The sequence below is a fragment of the Cucumis sativus genome, chromosome 7 (assembly GCF_000004075.3).
Source record: "Cucumis sativus cultivar 9930 chromosome 7, Cucumber_9930_V3, whole genome shotgun sequence".
In the NCBI taxonomy this organism is placed as follows: domain Eukaryota; kingdom Viridiplantae; phylum Streptophyta; class Magnoliopsida; order Cucurbitales; family Cucurbitaceae; genus Cucumis; species Cucumis sativus.
The window spans coordinates 19,739,536-19,762,946 of record NC_026661.2 but is presented as its reverse complement, the minus strand read 5'-3'; the positions used below and the strand labels follow the sequence as shown (position 1 = coordinate 19,762,946).

General features: G+C 33.7%; 5 protein-coding genes across 11 annotated transcripts; 1 reads left to right on the top strand and 4 right to left on the bottom strand.

The window, feature by feature from the left end:
• Nucleotides 1–151: 151 nt before the first annotated feature.
• Nucleotides 152–2,862, top strand: LOC101203702 (putative tRNA (cytidine(34)-2'-O)-methyltransferase). The gene is made up of 7 exons (XM_004135870.3): nt 152–421; nt 543–646; nt 1,779–1,847; nt 1,928–1,986; nt 2,156–2,216; nt 2,310–2,363; nt 2,471–2,862. Exons 1-7 carry the CDS (start codon nt 241–243, stop codon nt 2,747–2,749), a joined length of 807 nt encoding a protein of 268 aa, XP_004135918.1. The 5' UTR covers nt 152–240; the 3' UTR covers nt 2,750–2,862.
• Nucleotides 2,863–3,249: 387 nt separating this feature from the next.
• LOC101209666 (protein gamma response 1) lies at nt 3,250–6,428 on the bottom strand. Of its 6 annotated transcripts, none has more exons than XM_031888555.1 (4): nt 6,200–6,413; nt 5,346–5,679; nt 4,216–5,241; nt 3,250–4,121 (listed from the first exon to the last, which is right to left on the bottom strand). In XM_031888555.1, exons 2-4 carry the CDS (start codon nt 5,503–5,505, stop codon nt 3,388–3,390), a joined length of 1,920 nt encoding a protein of 639 aa, XP_031744415.1. In that variant the 5' UTR covers nt 5,506–5,679; nt 6,200–6,413; the 3' UTR covers nt 3,250–3,387. The 6 variants fall into 6 exon arrangements, with proteins under 6 accessions (XP_031744415.1, XP_031744413.1, XP_004136114.1 ...); XM_031888553.1 differs by having other exon boundaries at nt 4,216–5,469; nt 5,596–5,679; XM_004136066.3 differs by having other exon boundaries at nt 4,216–5,469; nt 6,200–6,428.
• A 2,084-nt stretch (nt 6,429–8,512) lies between these two features.
• On the bottom strand, nt 8,513–9,643 carry LOC101203945 (zinc finger A20 and AN1 domain-containing stress-associated protein 5). The gene has a single exon (XM_004135871.3). It carries the CDS (start codon nt 9,464–9,466, stop codon nt 8,987–8,989), a length of 480 nt encoding a protein of 159 aa, XP_004135919.1. The 5' UTR covers nt 9,467–9,643; the 3' UTR covers nt 8,513–8,986.
• A 2,770-nt stretch (nt 9,644–12,413) lies between these two features.
• On the bottom strand, nt 12,414–15,431 carry LOC101204191 (zinc finger A20 and AN1 domain-containing stress-associated protein 8). Of its 2 annotated transcripts, none has more exons than XM_031888745.1 (3): nt 15,274–15,431; nt 15,014–15,132; nt 12,414–13,311 (listed from the first exon to the last, which is right to left on the bottom strand). In XM_031888745.1, the coding sequence occupies exon 3, from the start codon at nt 13,298–13,300 to the stop codon at nt 12,782–12,784; it is 519 nt and encodes a 172-aa protein (XP_031744605.1). In that variant the 5' UTR covers nt 13,301–13,311; nt 15,014–15,132; nt 15,274–15,431; the 3' UTR covers nt 12,414–12,781. The 2 variants fall into 2 exon arrangements, with proteins under 2 accessions (XP_031744605.1, XP_011659456.1); XM_011661154.2 differs by having other exon boundaries at nt 12,414–13,307; nt 15,274–15,430.
• Nucleotides 15,432–16,501: 1,070 nt separating this feature from the next.
• On the bottom strand, nt 16,502–17,613 carry LOC101204591. Its single transcript, XM_004135874.3, has one exon. The coding sequence runs from the start codon at nt 17,504–17,506 to the stop codon at nt 16,694–16,696; it is 813 nt and encodes a 270-aa protein (XP_004135922.1). The 5' UTR covers nt 17,507–17,613; the 3' UTR covers nt 16,502–16,693.
• Nucleotides 17,614–23,411: the final 5,798 nt, after the last annotated feature.

Below are 23,411 nucleotides of genomic sequence, written 5' to 3'. Positions count from 1 at the left end.
TTTTTTAAAGCTGATGTGTATGTATGAAACTAAGAATGTTGAATATATATATGTATGTATTTTTTTTGTTTGTAACTTTTGAAAGTTTGATAGTATTTTTACCCAAACTACAAATATTTTTAAATTTAACCTTTAAATAATAATTAAAAAAATAGCGAGTGTTCTTCCTTTGAAACGAACTTAGTGAGGCTCTCGAGCGGCAACAAGAAGAAGGAAGAAGCAGAAGATAGTGTTGCTGAGATGCCGTTAATGGACACAACAACAGCCACTCTCAGAGCTTTAAACCCATTTACCCCTTTTCAACTACGCTCATCCAGGTCTCTTCATCTTCTTCGCCCTCGCTCCTTCTCCCTTTTCACCAACAAACACCACAATCTATCTTCTTCATCCTTACGCCGGTTACTCCCCTTCTGCTCCTCATGTAAGTATATATGATATATCTGTAATTAAACGTTCTTACATCCTATGGACTCTATAATCTCTGCTGTGAATTGGGTTGAGGTTATTTTTTTCAGTTTGATTTTGCTGTGTTCATGGCGCAGCTGACAGAGTGGAGGGTTCTGGTTCCCTACCGACCGGTGTTGGTGAGGCCGTCAATGGGGTCTCGCATCCAAAGCTTCTTCAAGTTGTATTGGTGTCTCCCTTGGTAATTGCTTAGCTGATTCTTTTTCTTGCTTTTCGTTTCTGCATTTTTTTTTCTAGTAATCGCTATTTTTAGTTATTGTTTGTGTTCTTATCTGTATTTGGTGGAGTTGTATGGCTTGATTTAATATTTTGAATAAGTTTCACTTTGCTTTAAGATTTTGTTTGATTGTAAAGGATGATATTTCATACTATTGGAAATTTTGATCAAATGTAAACTGTACATTTAAGAACTGCAGTCAATTGAGTGGTATGACTTCGAACCTTGGATTGAGCTTAATAAGAAAAAAAAAAACCCTGTTTGGGAGATTGAAATGTAAATTACGATGAAATGTTTAATTCGGTGTTAAATTGGGATTGTGAAACGGGAAAAATGGGAGAAAGAGAGTTGAGTTGAAAATAATGGAAAAGGAATATAAAAGGAGTTACAAACCAGGCTCAAAACCCTAACCATCAAATTCTAGCTTCCCAAACATGTTCATTGAATCTAGGCATTGGGTTAGACTCGAGCTTGGTTGCCCTCGAATTAATGGGGCTAAGGCCCTCGATACCGTGTTACTAAAACAAACATATATATGAAACTCAGAGGATATTAGCACATGGAAATTTGCTGACATTTTACTTGGTATTTTGTTTGAAACCGAATGAACAAGGACTAGGGAGCCTTTAGTTAGATCTTTGCATCAATCTTAGGTGGTATTCTTGGATGACTAACAAGTTGAAATTAGTAGAGCTGCTTGGGAACAGTCTTCTTCAAGTCGAAATGTGAGGGTTGAGCAAAACCTCTCATAGAAATTTTAATAGATTGCTTGAAAACTTGCTAGGCGTATTATGGTTGTTTATGTCATATATAGCGAAAGGTCATGTGATGTTAATCGTAAACTTTTATTTTGGTTAGTATCAAATGCTTGGAGCAAATTTCTTCCAAATTGATTTCTACTTCTAATGAAATACACACTCGACATTGTGTGTACACATACGGCACCGCTTATTAGTTTGTATATCACGGCACGTTGTATGCAGTTGTGTGAAACACGGTGAACGCCCAATTGTAATTTCTCCATTTGCCTTTTTGGGTTGCAGACAACCTCAAAATTCCTCAAGGATGGCTCTGAGATTTGTGTTGTCCTTGGCAGATTCCTGGGAACACTGGTAGCATTGCCAGAACATGTGCTGCATCGGCTGTAGGACTACATCTAGTTGGGGTTAGTATTGTATCATCTTTACTTTAAGCATAATCGTTCTGACTTTAATAACTTATCCACTTGTATTGTCTCCTTCTCAGCCATTGGGATTTAAGGTTGATGACACAAAGCTAAAGCGGGCAGGTTTGGATTATTGGCCGTATCCCATGATGCATTTTATATATGATTCATTTGCTCTCATTTACAGTTAAATATCAGGGATTCAATGTTAGGAAATTGTGCTTTACTTTGTCTTGAACTGTTTGAGTTTTCTATTTCGTGCTGTCACTGTTCGTTCAATGTTTTCGGGTTTTAACATTGTATTTTAGATACGTTGTCGTTAAAATTCATAACACGTGGGCGGATTTTCAAGAATACTTTAAGAAGCAGGTAAGCATGGACAAGATTCCATTTTAGTTTCCTCTTTGCATCCTACATTGTTGGAAACTATGTCTACCAACTCAAATGATATGATATGTACAGGAAGGAGAAAAGCGGCTGCTAGCATTTACAAAAAGAGGAACAACACATCACTCGGCGAGTGCCTATTTCTCTGACGATTTGATTTCTATACGAATCGTCAATTGCTCATAGGCCAGGAGGAATTTTGAGTAACAATTTGTTTTCTCATTTCATTTCTGCAGGACTTTTCGTACAAGCGGGGCGATTACTTGTTGTTCGGCTCAGAAACTACTGGATTACCACCTGAAGCGCTTGAGGACTGCAAAAACCAGCCATTTGGAGGAGGGACATTAAGAATTCCAATGGTTGAAACTTATGTTAGATGCCTCAATCTCTCGGTGAGTGTTGGTATTGCTATATACGAAGCTTCAAGACAACTAAATTACGAGCAACTTCAGGTTTCATCAGAGAGTTGTACTAACAATGAACAATCTATTATTACAGAGGATGTTTTTGCTTGATCCTTAGATGTGAAATTTTGTACCATTTTAATTTTATTTGGAGACTCTCAAAGAAACATTGTTTACCTTATGATATTAAAGCCAATTCATTGCATGATGCTGTTATGTTACTATTTTGTTATACTTTGTAATGTTTACTTGGATTTCACATTACTTTAATGCTACAATTTTCTCATATATTATTTGTTCTATTCCGAAATTGAATTTCCGTAACTACTTTAGTATTCGAACTCGAGTGATAAAAAGATAAAAAATAAAAATTATAGTTACATTACTTTTACAGAAAATATTTCTTGGTTTGAGTACACTTGCATGGTAACATATCTTCTAAACTATGTTATTAATTTGGTAAAATTTAGATCAATGTGAGGACCAAAACGATTACTGATTAAAAGTTTGAAGAATTAAAATAATAAACTTGAAAAGTTATTGGGAACAGCAAAATGATCACTATATGTTATCTTAGCTAAAAGTTCATAAAAATTGCTTTGAATGATAAATTTGAGGTAAAAATGAAAACTTTCATTTATATTTATCCAATGCATAAATTGTTTCATAGTTTTCTATCTAAAATATACTATACATATCACCTACTTTGTCGTTAATTATCAAACAATGGGTTTAATCCTACATTAACATTACATTTCAGATTCAAATCCAATGTTCCAAAATCCTTCAGGAGTCATGGGAGGAACATACCTATACCGATGCCTTGAAACTCCATCATGATGTTCACATCGTAAACACGGTTTATCACCGTTGGTTTCTTCATTGCCATCATTTGGAAGAACAGCATCGTAGAACTTCTTGCATTGCTTGCACTCCACTCCTTTTAAATTTTGCCTGTCAGCTTTCTTTCTCACTGGCTCCACAAACTTAATGCCTCCTCCTCTATTCCCAGTCACTGAAATTGGCATCTGCTTTTGATGTTGTTGTGGATTAACAACATTCAAATCTTGTGTCTCGTCATCGGAAACATCCATATCGATGTTTTTTACAACCACCTCAGGAAGAGGAAGATCTTTAACTCTGTCCTTCACAGGATTGTTTAAATTCTCTCGGATGTTCTCGAGTGGAGTATCAAGAAAATCATCGTGTGGGTCAGGCCCCGCTCGCTCTTGATAATGAGTCCTTGTACCTCTCCAATTAGATGCTGGTCTTTTAGATGCTATTGGTGCAGATTTTACATTGGGACTACGTTTCGAGCCGCTTGAGAAACTAGGAGTTTTTGGAGGGGAACGGGAGTTCAAGGCCTGATTTAGCCTGACTACCTTTTTATCCTCTATGTTATGGTGCACGCTAATCTCTTTCTTCAATTGAGATGTATCAGAAATGGCTATAGAAGGTTCTTCAGTTTCTGCGTCGGGATCTACTGCTCCAGTCAATAGATAATTAGTAACGCATGGAATACAGATATCAATGTTGGAGGAAATTTGGATTTATAATATGAAGAAGAGGATGTTTACCTGGTGAGGATGCAAGATCTTGATTATAAGCCATTGAATCGGTTTCATTTTCTCTTCTGTCTTTCAGCAGCATATTATCGCTAGTAAGGCCAAATTTTTTGCAAAGGAAGTTATATTGTGATTTCAGCCTTTTGTAGGCATCAACAACGCCTCTTCTTGCCTTCTTTTCAGCCTGTAACTCAAAGGACTTTAGTTCGATCTGTTCACGTAAACTCTCATACAATTCATTTCCTTCCATTTCCTTATTCTTTACCCTCGGATTCGACTTAAGCTCATTAACTTTCTCTTGAGAACCATTCAACTTGGCTAAGAGTTGTTTGTTCTCTTTCTGAAGTTCCTCGAGCTGCTCTGTATTCTTTGAAATTTCTGAGCCAGCTGAATCAATTTGCTGTAGCAACTTGGTTTGCAGTTTCCTTCCTTCCTCAATTTCTTCAGTCTTGCTCAAAAGCTCCTTCTCTAGACGATTTACATTCTCCTGCAATTTTTCTAACTTCACCACAAGCATCTGTTTCTCTTTTTGTTGATCACTATTCATCTGTTCAATGTTCATAATTTCTGAAGCTTGTAATTCAAGTTTTTTGAACAAATTCTCTTCCAACTTTTTGACTGTAGATACTTCATCTGTCTTCGCATTAAGCTTCTTCTGGAGCTCATCAAACTTCACCTCCATGCTAGTCAATTTGGTGCGCAATACATTAGATTGGTCTTCATACTCTTTCAGTTTTTGTTCTTTACTCATTATCAGAGAAGTTTTTGACCGAACCATTTCAAGTAATTTCTGCTGCAATTCAATCCCCTCGTCGATTTCTCTCGATTTCTGCTTAAGTTGCTGTGCCAGCTCCTCAGCTTTGAGTTGCTCGCCAAGTAGTTTAGACCGCAGCAGATCCATCCTTTCTGCTAGCTCCCTTGATGGATTTTCTTTCTCAAGTTTCAAAGACTTATTCTCTTCAAGAATACGCTGATTTTCGCGCTTAAGTTTTTCTATTTGAAATAGGAGATCGTTTTCGTTCTCTTTCCATGCATCCTCTGCAGATTTCCTAGCCTCAGAATATATTTTTTGCAAACTTTTTGATTTTGTTTGAAAACTGGGAAAGAGTTGGCTACAGAAAAGAAATTCAATCTGGGATAACCTGTCCTTAGTTTCCTGGATCGTTGCAACCAGAAGAGTACTAAGCCCAGAGATGTAAATTTGATCGTCACCTTCAACAGAGGATCCTCCAAGTTTGAGAGAATGATTTTGATCACCCTCCATATCTGAAAAGCACATAAAAGAAGGAAAAGAAAAAACATCCACTTATGACTGACAAAGATATTGAAAATTGCTTCAATTAGTTAAGGGTTTCCCCTAAAATTGATGAAAATCTCTAAAAATCCCATTACATTATATCTTCGAGTATTTTCTTTTTTCCAATGGAGCGAGTGACCTAGGTTTCACAATTGCATCAAATTCCGCTTTAATATCACCTATAAGCAGCGTAAACTCAAATTCGGCAGTTCGTCTAAACACATTTACCACAGTGGTATTGGTAACATAGGGATTGTAACACAAACTACATACTAATATACTATTAAGCATACAAATCAAAGCAAGCTCAACACTCTTCAAATTTCGGCTAATTTTCACAGAATCAAATAAATAAAACAGTAATTACTAATAGCGACAAACAATATGAAAATCGTACAAACCAAACAGAAAATGTGAAGTACAAATGAGCAATTCCTCTGCTGGACAACTCAAAAGAACATAATTAGCATCCCATACTAGAGTTCGGAGTTACAAAAGTGTATAAACAAGAAGTCGTATATAACGGCTCAAAAATTAAAGTGCAGGGGTACGATTGAAAGGTAAGAGATTGTTGAAGTATTTCATTCAGCATTCGCTCTATTGAGGAGTAATCAGGGCAGATAAAAGGGCACGGGAAATAACAAGAAAACGCGAAAAGCTTCAGTTGAAAAAGAGAGGGCGGAGAAATTAAAGAGATACCTTAGATTTCTGTGTTGAAGAGAGAAAAGTGGAGTTTTATTGGAGAATAGGTACGGCGGGCGACGAGAAAGCTTTAGATCTCTGAATGAGTTTCATGGCGGAAATTGTGAATTTCGTTCAAAAAGCTTGGCGGGGAAGATGGGGTTTTATTGCACGCGGTTGATTTATTCTACTTACGGTGGATCGTCATCTCATTCCCTTCCAACTTATTAGATTCTTTTTAGACAACACATTTTCAATCCAAATAATTTATATATATAAAAAGATGGAGTCAAATACAAAAGTAAAGTGAATAAAAATAAGACAAAGGGCCTCTCAATCTCAATCTCAATCTCAATCTCAATCTCAATCTCCATCATCTTATTAAGTCAAAACTCATTTTGAATTTGAATTCACACAATTCAATTACAATTCCAAAGGTCATTTCACTTCAAAACCCCAATATACCCCTCCCACATTTTTACCTCAACCCCTTTTAACTTAAAACCTATTCTTTTTATCCATAGAATATCAAAATTTGAATCTCTCACTTCTACACATAAAAGGTCAAGTAATATCAAAATCACTAAAACATATAAATATAAATTGAGATTTTTAAATTAATATTAAAACCATGAATACATTCCTAACAAAAATTTATTACGATAATTAATATACAATAAATAAAAATTTAATTAATATATATTTCTTTTTCTTTGTGTGTGTAATGTAATATTAATTTTTGTGGAGTAAGTAGATAACTGCAATCCATTATTATATGGACGGCCCATACGTTGCCCCTCAAAGTTAATACATTATCTTCTCTTCTGTCCCACTTCAATAATTAAGTTAATCTCTTCTTATTCTTATTGATTTCTTTTCATCCATGAAAAATAGATATATGATATGGCAAGTTTTTATTGGCTACTTCTTCAAATGGGGTCCAGCCAGCTGTCCTACCTGGCAAAGCTTTTCATTTCATCCAAAAGCCCTCAGCATTCGTCCTAATGTAATCTTCTTCTTAATTTGTTTTTAATATATCGTTTTCAGCTAAATTACATATTTGGTTGTCACTTTCACATCTTCCCATTTAATTTCTTTTTCCAAACTTTAATTCGTGGTTCTATGTTTATCATGAGATAATGTATAGAAATTAGAAGCTAAAAATAGCTAAGCTCTTAGACAAGGGAGAAGATACTTTCTTTGGAAACTATCCAACCAAAGAAAAGTTTATCAGTTGGGGGGAGTCGGGAGAGATAGACTTATTTCGACGTTTGGAGGGCATGAGTAAACCTTATTGTAAGTCTCCTATTATAAAAACAAAACATTAGGATATTCATCTAAGCAGCAAGGGAAAAAATATCATTCATGACAACATTTGAGATCTCGAATAGATTCCACACTATCCTTGTTGTAGATGCTTTTCAAAACAATATAGTGTAATCTCATATTGTACACCGCCTTAGAACTCGCACTCAACAGGAGACCCTTGAGAGTTTGTGATCCACCCATGGCCACATCAAATTAACCTCTTGTGTCTCTAGCCAATTAACCCCTCCACAACGAACTTACCCGAAAACTAATTTCAAAATAAACTAGTTATTTTTGTAAGAGATTATAAGTTGCTGTTGGACAATAACCCACACTATAAAACTTATCCAACTAAACATATTTATAAATTTTAATTAATTATTTTAGAAAACATTATTAATCTAATCATAACCCTATATATATTCTTAGTGAAAACTTATGTCAAAACAAACATCATTTGTACTTGAACATGGTCTCATAAAAATATCATATTATAATACATTTTAAAAAAAAGTATCTTATATAGTTGACTTGTGGTCACCTTTTCAAAAATTGGCACATTTTTCCTATACATTTTCCACTCAACAAAAACCAAGTGTTGTCCTTCAAAAGAAAATAATAGAAATAAAACATGGCGCACCCACATATTTGTAGCCAACAAAGAATATCATTCATGAAATTCAGTTCAATTCAATTCTACCATCATAAAGCCTTCTTTTTAAACCTCTACATAGTTTTTCTTTAATATTTCTCAAATATGAACTCATCCCATAATAATTATTCTTTAAGAAAAAGGAAAAGGTAACTTTTGAAGGAAGATGCTGCAGTAACTAACGTAAAGAGAGAGGTTATTAAAGAAGGTAAAGTAATAAAGAGTGTCAATGGAAGAGGAAAGAGCACATAATATCCATTGGGTCAATATAAAAAGAAAGATATGATAATATGGAATGTAGATGAATGAATTCGAAAGGAAAGTGGGTTACGCAAATGTCCCCATCGTGATATAATAATTAAAAGAAAATAAAATGAAATTCGAATAATAATAATAATAATAAATAAATACATCCTTTTCTTTTGTTTCTTCGGGTGGTGGAAACTAGAAAGGTTTTCAAGCTGCCAATTAAACCCCGAGAGTTTCTCCAATTTACATCACATGCCATCGGCATTTTCAAACACAAACAAGTAATCGATAATCTTCTCTTTTCGTTTTCGATTAAACCAAAAAAATTTATAATAATAATAATAATAAATTAAAATTAAAATTAAAATTAAGAACATAATTATCTGAGAAAACACAACCATCATCATCTTCATCAACCATTTTTTTTTTCTCCTTCTCTCAATTTTTTTGATTGAGAGGATATTTCGAGGAATTAATCCTCAATACTCTGAAGAAAAATTTTTAACAATCAGCTCAAAGGTTTTTTTGCACAGATTTCATCATCATCGGATTCTTTTTTCTCTTTTTCTTTTTTAGTAATCAATCGATCTACGAATTTAAACTCTAACGATCTTCGCCGCTTTCACCACCGGATTCTCCCTCGCGATTGCCTCACGACCTGCCGCTTTATAATCGAAGCTACAATCATGACGATCTGAATACCGATGCTCCGCACAGAACAAGTCACCACATCGGCATCTAAATCCAGTCAATCCAACGCGTTTTCTACATCCAGAACAACGATTCACCTCTCGTTTTGCGGATTCGTCAGGCTTGGGACGATCAGCCGCCGTTATAATCCTCCTAGACTCTGAAACGAAGCGAAATTTCTCAGGCGAGCGAGAAGTAGTAGATCTCGGACTTTTCTCACCGGAAAACTTGATGGCCATAGATGCGGTGGCGGTCGTGGCATTAAAACACTTCTGACACATATTGTTCGTGGTTGGATTCCCTGTAAGGCCGCAGTTGTTGACGCAGAGCGTGATCGTCTCGGGAACTTTGAACTCCGTCTCCTCCTTCTCGGTTCTCTGAGCCATAGCTTCCGATCGGATCCTCAAACAAAAGAAGAAAAAATCCCCGGAGAGATTCAAAGGGAGATGATAAGAACGAGAAGATTTGGTTTAGGGGTTGGGTTTTTCTTGAGAGGATGAGAGAGAAAGATGGAAAGGAAGGAATATGAAGGGATTGAAAGGTCGGTAATGGCGATGGAATATGGGCCTCATAGAGACGCGTATTGAACATTTTTTTTTTCTTTCCTTTTACCTACTTTACTAAAATATCCTTTATTTTTTTGTTTGATTTACGTTTTTACCCCTTCCCACTTTTCTTTGCCTTCTTAATCGGTTGTGACGTGTTCTTCCTCATTATCGTTAGTTGCTTAATTACGTTCCTCAATTTCTTCTTTCGGATTATTATTATTACCTTTTTTTTCTTTTTCTTTCTAATTTCTTGATTTTTATCTTTTTCATTTCCATTTTTCATATTTTTAAAGCTATGCTATAATTATTTTCTATATTATGATAATTTAGCTTAATGTCTAATTAATTGATGTAATTATGGTTAAAATTCGTTGTTCTTCTTACACTCAATATTTTCAAATATTCAATTTTAGCTTCACATTTTTAATAAATTGTAAGTTTAGTCCTCCAACATTTTTTTTAATTTAGTAGATAGTAATAATAATAATTTCTATTTTTGGAAATGTAATATATAAATATAGTTGAAAAATTTAAACCAAAAACATTAATAAACAATAAAAAAAACTGTTCAAACATAGAAAAATAGATAAAAATATTTACAAACATAGCAAAACAGGAGTGATATATATTAAGGGAGAGCATGATAGACCAAAAAATCGAGTCGACCGACTAAATTGAACTCCATCAATTAGGAAAACAAGAGTCGGATTCGAAAAGTTTCAAATTAAGAATTTCAAAAAATTATTTCTAAACATAAAACTAATCGATCCTTACTCATCGATTTCAATGTCAGTTTGAATATTTACTAAATTGATTATAGTCGGTCCGGGGTCAATTTTTGTAAAAAGAAAAAAAATATGATTTTGATTGATCCATGATCAACCTTAGTTATATATTGATAAATTGTAATAAAATTTTATCATTTTTACTAATATACATCGTTATCTATTAGCAACTATCCATGTTTATCACTGAACCCGTATGAAAGACTAATTAAAATGGAGTGAAAGTAGAAATAAAAAAATGGGATAATTGAAAATGTAGATATTAAACAAAAATCAATCGGGTTTGTAGCAAAATCTACCCACTCACATGGCTGGATTTTTCTTGTATTTCCAATTGTGTTTAAGTGTCACATTAAATAACTAATTGTGTTTGATATATTGATTATGATTTTTACATTTACAACTGAGATAAATATAATAATAATAATAATATTGACCACTTTTATTAATGTTTTGCTAACAGAATCAAGTACAAAAGGAGCCATAAAAATTACAGTAACTCTCATAATTAAAAAAGAAAAAAGAAAAAGAAAATTGACAAAATTGGAAATCACTATTTGAACATTATTGCGAGAAGAAGGGATGAATGAATTATTGAGGGATTTGGTCATGTCTAGAAATAATGAGAAAAAAATAAATAAAAGACCCAATCCAAGTAGGCATTTGATGTGCTATTTATGAAAACAATTCAAATGAACCAAGTCAAGAAGTTTGAAAAGTAAAAATATGCAATACCAAAAGTAGATGTGGGGGACAATTGTGTTAAATAAATAAAAAGGACAGAATCACTTTTATTCATCTATAATATATAGAGAGAAATTAGTAGTGAATGAATGAATTAATGGAAAAGCAGTTTAAAAGTGGTATGGAATTAGTCTACTGAAGCCATTATATACATTTTTGAATTATGAATAGTGAGGGGAGAGAATGTGGGGGCAAAACGGGGAATTCATATTGAAACGGTGAGGTTTGGAAGAAAAGAAACGGAGCAGAGAACGTAAACGCAAAAGGCAGCAAAGTTTGCACCTTTTTTTTCTTTCTTTGTTTAATTTATAATTAAGCCGCCAACTGTGACCGGGACTGCTGCCCGGACCGTCCCTATCGCTTTATCACAAAGTGACCCAATTGCCCGCTGAGTACTGACCCACGCGTGTCGTTACCCACCCTCCGACATACCATTACGACATGTCGTTTCTGCACTAAATATCAACTACTGTTTACACAGCTCAGCTCCTCCCCTTTCCTTTCCTTTCCCTTCCCACTTCAATTATTTTTTTCTTTATTTATGGTTATGGCTAACAAATTCATCCCAATTTTGGGGGATTTTTCTTCTGTTAAGTTTTATTGATTTATTGTTTTATCTATGGTTCTTCTTTTCAGAATCTGTGAAAAATGACAGAGTGGAATAAATATACACCTAACTTCATGATAACATAATGTTTAAATAATCCATTATCTCGAAAAACCTCAATTATTAGAGAAAGGTTAGATTAGTTCAACCTAAATCATGGACATTCATTTGGATTTTTCAATTCGAAATTTGAGTTTGACTCAAAAATCTCTACTCTTTATATATTTTTGTTTATTGTTGATGTTATTTTATAATTAACCTTTTTTTTTTTCAAGTTCTGTAAGTAGAGATTTGAACTATGTCCATGACCTTTCTTAAATTATTATCTACTTTTTTATTTTTAAGATAATTTAAATGTAATCTTAACTAAGATTAAAAAAGATATATTAGAACATGTAAGAAAACAAGTAATTGAATTCCCATACATGGCAATTTGTTTACGTGACAATTGTTTTCTAAAATTCATAATCTTGAAATTGAAACCCACTTTCAATTGCCTTGCCACTCCTAACAGCCCTTCGATGACATCAACTTGACTACAACACAACTTCTAAATGCAGTCTGTTTCTCCTTCTACCACTTTGAGCCAAACCAACAAATATTATGAAGCATTATCATGGTCGATCTCGACAATCATAAAAAGTTACTATTTTTAAAAAAAAAATATAATTCATCACTCTATTTTACCATAATTTAAGCTCAACACACCAAAAGAGACAAAATCAACCAGCAGAAATTTAAGCATAGCATAATCCATCCATACAACTGACTGGTTTACAAGCAAAACCTACAATCACACACTCCTCACACTCGATGCCGTTTCTCCAGTGGGATTGTCTCACAACATTATGCTCCTCCAAGTAACAGACATGCCTCACAAACCTTTGCACACAACCCCCTTTTCACCAAAAAAAACATCAACCACGAAAACGTAATAGATTTCATTCAAACACAGAAAGAAAACATAGGTTTGGTGCTGCACCTCGTTTTGTCTTTCGGTCACCTAGGTCTGGTCTATCATATCTTGTCCAGCTTTTCAGCCTTCACCACGGGGTTTGCTTTTGCAATTGCCTCCCGACCAACAGCCTGGTAATCAAAAGAGCAGTTGTGTTTATCAGAGTAGCGATGGACTGCACAGAAGAGGCTTCCACATCGGCAGTTGAACCCTGTTAGACCAACGCGCTTCCTGCAGCTGCTGCACCTATTTGGGCTTTCTTTCACCTTCTCTACAATGCTTCTTGCATTTGATGAAGTACAAGTTGCTTGAGTTGGAATGATGGATGATTCAGCTGGTTCGATTTCCAGCTTAGTTGGAGAAGTGACAACAGCCTTCTTGCCATGGTCATTTGGTCCACAATTCACGATGTTACCGAACGAGGATGCTGCAAGCTTGGCCTGCTCTTGCTTCATGATGAAGTCCTTGTGGCATTTTGAACACATGTTCATAGTTGCAGCACTTCCGAAAAATCCACAGTTGTTTGCACAAAGTTTGGGAGCTTCTGGAGGAGCTTGGCATCCTGTCTCTTTATGCTCCATTACTTACCTTTCTTGTAAAATAATAGTCCATCAGCCACGGTAAATATGTTAAAGATACTATAGTTAAGCAACGTTCAAGCAAATTATGTTAATTCATTGGTTATCTGTAATGATACTATTCCACATCAAGAAAAAGGAGAACGACTAACTACAATCTTTAACTGAAAAGCCAAAGGGATACTGGCTTCTCAGTTCACACAGGTTCTAGTTTACATCTTTAATCCCATTCTTCTAACATTCTTCTCTCATTGACCTAATCAGGAAAAGTCGTTGCACTTGTCCATATGAAAGCCAAACATCTTTGACACTGCTTGAATTATGACCCATACTCCAATCCAAATGATGAGAAGAAAATCAAATGCTTTATGAAATTCACATTCAAATGACTCCAAAAATTTTGAGTTACTTTCTTATTCATTTTATCCTAACGATGTGTGTAGTAGGGCCTAAAGATCTCGAGATCTTGCATGAGTAAGTTGCTTCACTTGTCTTACATAGAGAGATCAAATTATAACTTTGGTTGGTGTACCAAATGACTTAACTTCAGTGGCTGTGCATGGGAAGCAATCTTTTCCAGTCAAAATAGGTAATTGGATTGTCTTGCATAAGGAGAACCTTTGTTTTTTTTTTGACGGTGATGGTTCTTCCAAAGCTTCTCTTTTAATGGGATAGAGGTTCACGTAAAACTAAAAGGTTTTTTCAAGAAGTCCTGTGTAGAAATGGCTCTGAAGATTTGGAGTTTGAAACATCGGTGGATTTGATCTATTAATCTATTTGGTTTTCAGAATCTTACTGACAACATTGCAACATGTTGCCTTCGAAAGGCTTCTTTTGATGACAGGTGATCCATTCATGGTTGTCTTTGGAAGGTTTGAAGTGGCCAAAGGTTTTCAGTGTTTAGTGAAGGCCTTATCGATTGTTTCATCATTCAATTGCAAGCTCTTTAAGTTTTTCAGAAAAAGTTATTTGTTCTTAAATGTTTATTTATCAGCACGACTACTAATATATGGTTGTATTTGTTGTTTGTGGTGTTTTCTTTTCCACTCCCTTTGAGAGTTATTCATTCCTTTCCATTAAATCAATAGGAGTCCAGAACCATTCAACAAAAATGGAAACCTAAGGCAAACAAAAAAAGAAAAAAAAACGGGGGGGAAAAAACCCACTCACTCAAACAATTCTTCAAAGAATGGTAATTCAAATACAGAAATACCTCAATTATATTCTAAAACGAAAATCCACTCCAAAGGAGGTGTTCATCACATCGCAATGCAAAGAGAAGGAAGAGAGATCGATCAACAACAGAATAAAAAAAAAAACATGACAAACAATTGGGAGCCAACAAGTGAAATTCGTCGATAAGACAAAACCAGACATGCAAAAATTTGCTAGTATTGTCCAAAAACTTCAGAAAATGCAAGCATCCGCCGAAAAACCATCATAAAATTGCACCCACCCACAAGTTTGATTAAAAATCCCCCTAAATTAGCAGGAGAAATTTGAGCAAAAAAAAAAAAATCACCACTGTTAGTACCAACAAAACAACACCATCAACACTTTCAAAAACACAATCGCTTAACCCAGAAACAATCACGACGAATCAATACGAAAAGAAACAAACAGAAAGCCAAAAAAAAAAAAAAAAAAAAAGGTAAGAACCCCACAAATCAAATTCGAGAAAAGAAAGAAACCCTTCTTCAATTCTTAATTTCTAACCTGTTCGTTGGTGGGTGTAGGAGGGAAAGCTCTATTCGACCGCTGCGTAATCGATGATTATAGAAAAAAACACCATAAAATTCCCAGCGAGATGAGGATTCTTCGCTCCCCTCCTTCCACTGAAAATCAACAAGATAGAAAAAAAGAAAAAAACAGAAAAAACCCACATGGTAAGAACAAGATTAAAAGCAAAAACATGAAGGAAAAGATTTTTAAAAAAAAAAAAAAAAGAAAACGAAGAGGAAATTGGGAAAACTAACCCTACAACGATCAGAAAGGCAAGGGGGGTTTCGAAGGTGGAGAGAAAAAGCAAATGTTTACATTAGAATTCCTCATTTATAGGGGAATCGAGGGTCCAAATGGTGGGCCAAAAATAAAGAATAAAAACAAAAAACGTTACGAGTTCTTAAGGGCTGGTTGTGGGATATACGTGGAGAGTTATGGATGGATGAAAATGGAAAAAGTCAGAGAAACAAAGATTAGGGGAATGAAAATGAAGAGAGTGGCGAGTTTATGTAGAACTGGGTGTAGGAGATGGAGGTAGAAAAGCTCCGATAAATCCCGTTTATGGGGTTTGGGTTACGTGTCTCCATTCTACTCTTTCTTATGTTCTATTACTCCATGCTTCATTGACACGTTATTTTATATCCAATATATTTAAACCCAACGCTAATCTCATATTCATCCCCCCTCCATACTTTTTATGTATTTACTCTTTCCCTATTATAATTTTTCGTTTTGTTTATGCCTGATTTTGAGCTCATTCTTAATAAAATTGAGTCAAAATAATAGTCTATATTGATTGATTTATTTATTTATTAATTGATAGAAACAATTTTATTTTCTTCCTAAATTCTATTTGTGAGAGATTTATTTCTTTATATATCTATTTTTACATGCCCTGGTAGTTAAGTACCTCCAAATTTAATGTAATTGTAAGTTTTTTTCCTTGAGAAGGTATTGTAATTCAACTTTAAAAATGTAAGTCATCTCATTTGATCATTTGAATAGCTAGAAGTGAATTTCTTTTGGTTACAATTAAATTTAAAGTTTGTTGTGGGTCTATCAACAATATACTTCTATCTCCACTAAAATTGTTATCTATTATAATTACTTTTTACCAAAAGCAATTAGTCATTCAAGTTTGATGCTGATGTCTACAAGTCTAGAACTGGTTTTTTTTTATTTCATACCTCTCTAGAATAGCATGATGACCCAATTAAAAATGACGTAGAAGTTAATGGACAAAATTTAGGGATAGAATTTGTTCTGTTTACATCAATTCCATCTCTTGAATAAAAGGATTTTACTTGTTAACATGCCAGTTAGATGATGTCAACTATTTTCTTTGTCAATTTCGCACCTTCTCATGGTTGAAACGTGGTTGGAAACATTACTGCTTCCTAAATCATCTATTAACCAAACACATAAAAACGAATAGATAGCACTGCAAAGGTTTAAACACACTACCCACGAGAAACAAGTGAAGGCAAATTTAATACAGCTTCTTGGATCGAGACGGTAGGCTGAAATGTGAACATGAACGTGATCTAATTGGTATGTGTGTTGTAAATAGGTGGTGTAATAACCTTCATTGTTTTCAAAATTCAGGTCATTACATGAACAGAACATTTGTTCATTATGACTAAGATAATCCAACAATTTCAAACTCAAATGAATTCATCTGGAAAGCAAAGCAAACAAAATTCCAACAGACAATCCAGTTACACATAAGAAAGAAACAGTTCGTACTCTAACAAACAGAGCATTCAAATTCTTACCAATCTGAAGACTCAGTGTTAGAATCTGCAACCTACCTTGTTCCTCCATTTTCTTGAAGAACATCATCGGCTTCAAAGACTGTCGCAAAATAAACGCCATCGAGAAAGGAAACCCGAACGCCACAAAGCTCTGGATTGAAACTTCTGTAATCGGCGAACCCCGGGTTATATACGAAATCCAAGCCCCAATGCCGAGTTGAACCAAACCCAGAACCGCCATAGCTTTACTTAGCCTGTATACATTCTTCATCATCGCTTCAATCACGTCTCTGGTTTCATTAGCCAACGCCGATAGATCTCTCTCCACGGTCGGCCCTTCGATGTCTTGGTGCTTGAAATCATCCGGTTTCTGCTCGTTCTCCTTCTCGGAAGTTGTAGAAAACCTGGATTTCCGATCGAAATCCGATATGGAAACGAAGCTAGGGTTTCTCAATTTCATAATCGAATAAGAACCAGATCCAATTGGGTCATTGAAATTAAGGGTTTTATTCTGAACCAGTAAATCGTGAGTGATTGATTTCGAAATGGAATTGAAGAGGTCAACCGTAGTGTTAGGAGATGTTCGTCGGGAAGATCCCAGAAACGAGGGATCGGAATGTGGAGAATGGAATCGGGTCAAGGGCTCGTGAGGGATTTGAGAAATGAGAAAGGTGGAAGGAAGAAATGGTCTGAAAATGTTGGAGCTTAACCTGCGCGTAACAATGGCGGCCATTTTTGGGTTATTGATTTTCAACTTGGAAATGTTTGTGAGAGAGAGAGACAGAGAAAGAAAGAATCGATATTATTATCAAATACTATTTTCGTTAATTATGTATTTAATCACTTTTCTCTCTATTTTTTATTTTAAATACCTTTTTTTTCTTCCATTTTTACACAGAGGCTCTTTTTTTTTTTTCTCTTTCAAATGTTATTAAAAATATTTCTTTCTTTCTTTTGTCTGTAGATGAAAATTAATAAAACTACTGTTTCATTTATTTTATAAATAATATTATTCTTATATTATTATCCAAACAATCATGTATATATTTTTGATAAAATCTACTATTTTATATGTAAATATTTTCACCAATTTACCATTTATAATAATTTTTCTTAATAGAATGTTTGAAGAAAAAAAGAATATTAAACTTCTTATTCTCCTAATTAAGTATATCTTTATCTCATGACTATAATCATGAATCAAAAGCAACAAAAATCACCCATTATGATGCAACTTAGCTATGATGTGTAGACTAGTTAAGGGTAATTGTGGTTCAAGTATAATGTATAGAGATTAATTTACTATAAACTTTATAATCCAACTATTAACATTTTCTCATCAAAGTTGTTTATAAAGCAACAACAATAAATATAGATTGAGAATAACATAATTTGGAAAATAAACAATATAAAGAATCCGGATTCCCTTTTTATTATTATTGTTTTCAATTCGTCACATCACATCATCCATGGAAAATAAACACATTAAAGAAAGAAAAAAGAAAGAAAAAAACATAAAATTTGAAATAATTGATCTCCCTCTCCATGACGGGGCTTCAGTTCAAGAAGTAAGCAGCAACAAAGGAAACAACTGAGGCACCGAGAACGGGGAGAGCGGCGGAGGCGGCACTGCTCGGCCCCGGGGCAGCGGCGGGAGAAGCGCCGGGAGAGAGAGACTCATCGGCAGCCACGGCAGCGCTGATGGCAGCGGCGGCGAAAAGAGCAGCGCAGGCGATCTTCTTCATTTCCATTGAGGATGATGGGATGGGGTTGAGCGAATTGGCTTTCTTCGGCAGAAAACTCACTTCCGGTGGAGATGAGAGCGATCGAACCGAAGAAGCCTTTGATTGATTGATTGATTGATTGATTGATGGATTGCTGCCTGAGGAATAATGAATGGTAATTGAGATTATTTATAGGTGAGATTAAGATGCTAATTTTGGGTTAAAATGAATTAAGTAATTGGTTTGAGCGAGTCTTACGTGGGCCGTTTGATGATATGTGGATGGTGGGGTTGCAGATTCAAAATTTTACCAAATAATTAACAACTTGGATTCTTTTTTCTTCCCCTTTAGATTTGAATGCAACTTTAAATGAAATTTCAGTGTACTTTAATTGCTTCTCCTATGTCAACTTTTAACGTTACATGTTCATTTTTTCTTTCTTAGGCTTTAAATACAATATCTTTACCAAAAGAAAAAGTAACAAAATTTAAAATATTTATTACATATGAATTGAAGTGTTAAAGATTAGGAATTGGATTAAACAAGATTGGAAATTATGTCCTAAATTTATAAGTAATGGTTTAATGTTGACACAACAAGTCAGATGAAAATAGTAAATGTAATTAGTATAAGGTTAGTTTATGTAACATTATTGTTATTGATCTGAAAAGACCAATGTTGCATCAATCATAATGTAAAAAAAAAAATAGTTATAGCATGTTTGAATTAATTATTAAATTAATATAAAAAGTTTTCATTCATTTATTTTTTCTTAAAAGCTTTCCAGTCATGTTGGCTTTAAAAGAGAACACATTAATCTTTTTTTCAATTTTATCTTAGTCATTTATCTATGTTTTTTATGAGTACCCTATAAATGGAGGATGTATTAACTCTGGAGAGCAACTGAATTAGAATGATTTAGGACTGAAATTGATCTCACAGTGGTGGTTTTGAGAGCAAAACAATTAAGATATGAAAATTATATTTTTAAACACTTTGTTTTTACATTAAAAGCTTCAGAAATCCAAGCTGGGTTTGAAGTAACTTTCACAAGGAAGACACCACCAATTAAAAGTTGAGCAAACCAAAGGAGTAGAAGAATGTGGTGGGTGGAAAAGACCCTTTACTATTCCCCATGACTCACTGACGCACTTGGCAGTCAAATTTAAACAAAACTAAAAATATAACGTTTTGAAACTCAGAAAATAAAAATAAATTAATTAGACAGATTGAAAATTGTGGAAGAGGGAAAGGAATTGTATATTTGTCCCAAGTCAGATGTGAAAAGGGGTTACGTTTTGGAGGAAAGTAGAAGAAAGAAGGTCAGACATACACACAAACCTACTAAAAGGAAAAAAGAAAGATGAATTCGAAGTGAAGAAAAGAGGGGGGAAAGCACACTTGGCCGTTTCGTCTGTTTTGGTTGAACAAACTTCAAAGCTCCCATCCCCCACCCAATTTAAAATCTCAACTTTGCCCTCCGCGCATTGCCTTTGAACTAACGCCGCGTTTTCTTTCTTTTCTTCCTCAATTCAAACTTCTCTCCCTCTTTTGTTGTTTTCTCCTTCTACACACAAACCTACTTTTATGGTTTTTTCCATCCACTTCAAACTTTGCTACAGTGAAATTTCTTACTTTAACCGATTCAACCGTTACTCTTTAATGTTTTCACTCATTTTATTTGTAGACCTTCCATTCCTTAATACGATTATATTGGTACACTCCAACGACCACTTTCGAGTTCCAACAACTTTGGCGAAAACCACCTTTAATGATTAACTATATGGTGAGACAACCACTTGTAATAGCCAACACCGACACTCATCTCAAATGACCATTTTGGACAAATAACCACCTCTTATAATCAAATTCATGGTAACAACCTTTGATAGCCAACTTCTACAATCCCCTCATATGACCAACTCAATCAACCGAATCATATTTAAAGAAAACAAAAACAATGTTTGGCAAAGTGTCTTTAGTAAAAATTTAAAATTTCTAGAATCATACTGTTTTAATAGTCTTTTTTTTTCTAAAAGTACGTAGGTAAATAGGTGTATCCTATGTACGAAAATTGTATTATAAAAATGAGTATTCTCTTGAACCAACTCAACCTAAACCTCCACGTAAATACAAACGATGGTCACTAAGACAGTTAATTACTATTACTGACTTAGGTATGGATTTGAATTAATTAATCAATTAGTAGTACGAAACGTAAAGAATTTTATTATTTGTCTACAATTTTTATATTCCACGTACCCTCCACGTGACCACAATTCTCACGCGACTTTTCGTCACCTCATTGGACGCTTAATCCCAGTGGGTTCCACGCGCCATCCTGCCCCTCACTATAAATAACCTCTCCCCTCACATAGTAAAAATCATAATTATTCCCCCGCACAATTCTTCTTTCTCCTCTACTCTTCTCTTCTTTCCTCATTTCAATGGCCATTTCCAAGATCTCCCCCGTCGTCTTCCTCGCCCTCGTTGCTCTCTTCTCCGCCCTCGTTTCCGCTCAGGAAGCTCCAGCGCCGGCGCCAGGGCTCGACCGAGGAGCAGCGTCGTCCCTGCCTGTTGCGACCTCCATGGCTCTGCTCTTTGCTTCCTTCTTCTTCTCTCTTCCTGCACTCTTAAAGCTCTAAATTAAATCGAATGTGGATTGTTAATTCATATACATTAATTAATTAATTAATTATCATTTTTATATTTAGAGGTTAGTTTGATCGGAAAATAAAATGGAGATTCTCTAGAATCTCTTTACTGTATGATTCATTGTTGTTAGTGATCTGTTTTTGCTGTATGATTATTATTTTTTAATTTAGTGTGATTTATTCAATAAAAATAGGGTGTTGTGTCTTCTTCTTTCTGTTTCAATTTGGGACTTCAAAGTCAGTGATTACACATATTATAATGTCATTAATCATTTAAATTTAGTTTCTTCCTTTTCATTAATTGATTAAATAAATAACAACAACAATAACAATAATAGGTTTAATTATGTCATACAATGGATGAACATGTTTTAGATGAAAAAATTTAAATGAACATTAAACTATCAAGATCTATTGAACCCATCGGAAATGAAATTGAACCAATAAATTAAAAAAAAAACGATGTTTTAACCAATTGGCAAAAAAATGGTACAAAGAAACGTTGTAATTAATATGAACAGTAATTGTGAAAGATGGTTATTTTTAGGATTATTCCTCCCCATTTTTTCCAATTAAGGTTAATTGGTCAAATTTTCAAATTAGGAATTTGGATTTAGAGTTTTTGTTTTTGTTTTTATGGAATGAATTGGATTGAGAGGTAAAGGTTGAATTATTGTTCAAAAAAGTGTATTTGTATAAGAACAAATATATTTAATTAATACGACAAATTTGTTTGCCTTTAAATTAATGATTTGCATCTTTAATAGGAGAGCACGAAAATCATATACCCTAATCTAATGTTGACGTAATTTTGTTACAAACTTAATTATTTTATTTTTTTAGGAAATATATATATATATATATAGAATTTTAGATTATTTGTTGTACGTGTAAATATTTTTTAACTAAAAGGGTAAGTTGTTTCGAAAAAGAATGACAACCACCTAAACATGAAATAGAGAATGAGCTTACAAAATAAGTTGGTTTATGGACAAATGAATTATTTTGAATGTTTTAAAGCTTAATTTCTCTCCAATTTTCTAGCGTTGCCTTCTAACTTCTACCAATCTCTAACAATGTATTTGATGATCTTCGGTGGCCAACCTTAGACTATAGTTGTCATTTCTAAGGATCCATCAACCGACCTTTAATTACATTTCTAAATGACTGTTGACCAACTCCGGCCATCACCTCCACCAATAAATTCTTGATTTATAGTAATTTGAAATTAATTAAAAAGACTTCCTATATAATAAAAAGGTGAGTTGTCAAAAATAACAAATGAAGCAAACTTTTATTTTATCGAGAGTGTTTAAATAAAAGTAGGTTAAAAAACATCATTTTCTTAAATAATACTACTAAATTGTTAACTATTTAATTTTCTTTTTCTTTTTCGTACGACCAAATAAAATAAGTTATACACAAAATAAATTGATTGAAATTCCTTCATAATGTTTAAAATAAATAATTCAACTATGAAGATTTTTACTTAATTTTCCTTCCAACTTTTTTATTTATCTTTTTAAATTTTTATGCATGAGAATACATTTAAACATATATTAGATAATGAAATTGCATAAACAAAATCCAAAATATAATAAGAATATATAAAACTGATATTTGAATGTATTTTGATTAATTAGTTAGTTAAAGTCATTTAAAATTATTTTGCATATTTACTCAAAACAATGAAACAACAACTTGTATTTTTATTTTTATTTTATTTTTTATCAATCCCTTCTCTTATTAATTTTCCAAGGAAAATACATACACATAATTAATAAGATATTTTGTTAACGAGTAATAATTAATTATATAGCTCTAGGTTCTAATTAAAAGTAAACATCTACATAACATTAATTGTTTATATAACTCGCCAACCCTAAATTTTTTAGAAAGAATGGCCTCATGTTTAGAAAAGTAACGTATACTCCAAAACATTGCTAAGATTTTCAAAATGAGAAATCGAAATTGAATGGCATAAAATTAAATGACAAAGAAATGCTCAAAATTAGAAATGAAATAGTATGAATAAATTAAAGTGTGAATGCATACTTTATAATTAACAATATCCGAAGAATTTTGAAGGCAAGAAAGAAAAGTAATCGAGACTTTATATTTGAAAGATTATTACAAGCCAACAGCATCTTTGAAATTCGAACTAAATTATGAAAGACCGTAACCTCAAATTGCTTTCACAAACTCTTTTCATCTTTGAAAAATAAAAAAAAATATGTGGTTGCAATCTCAATTTATTTTA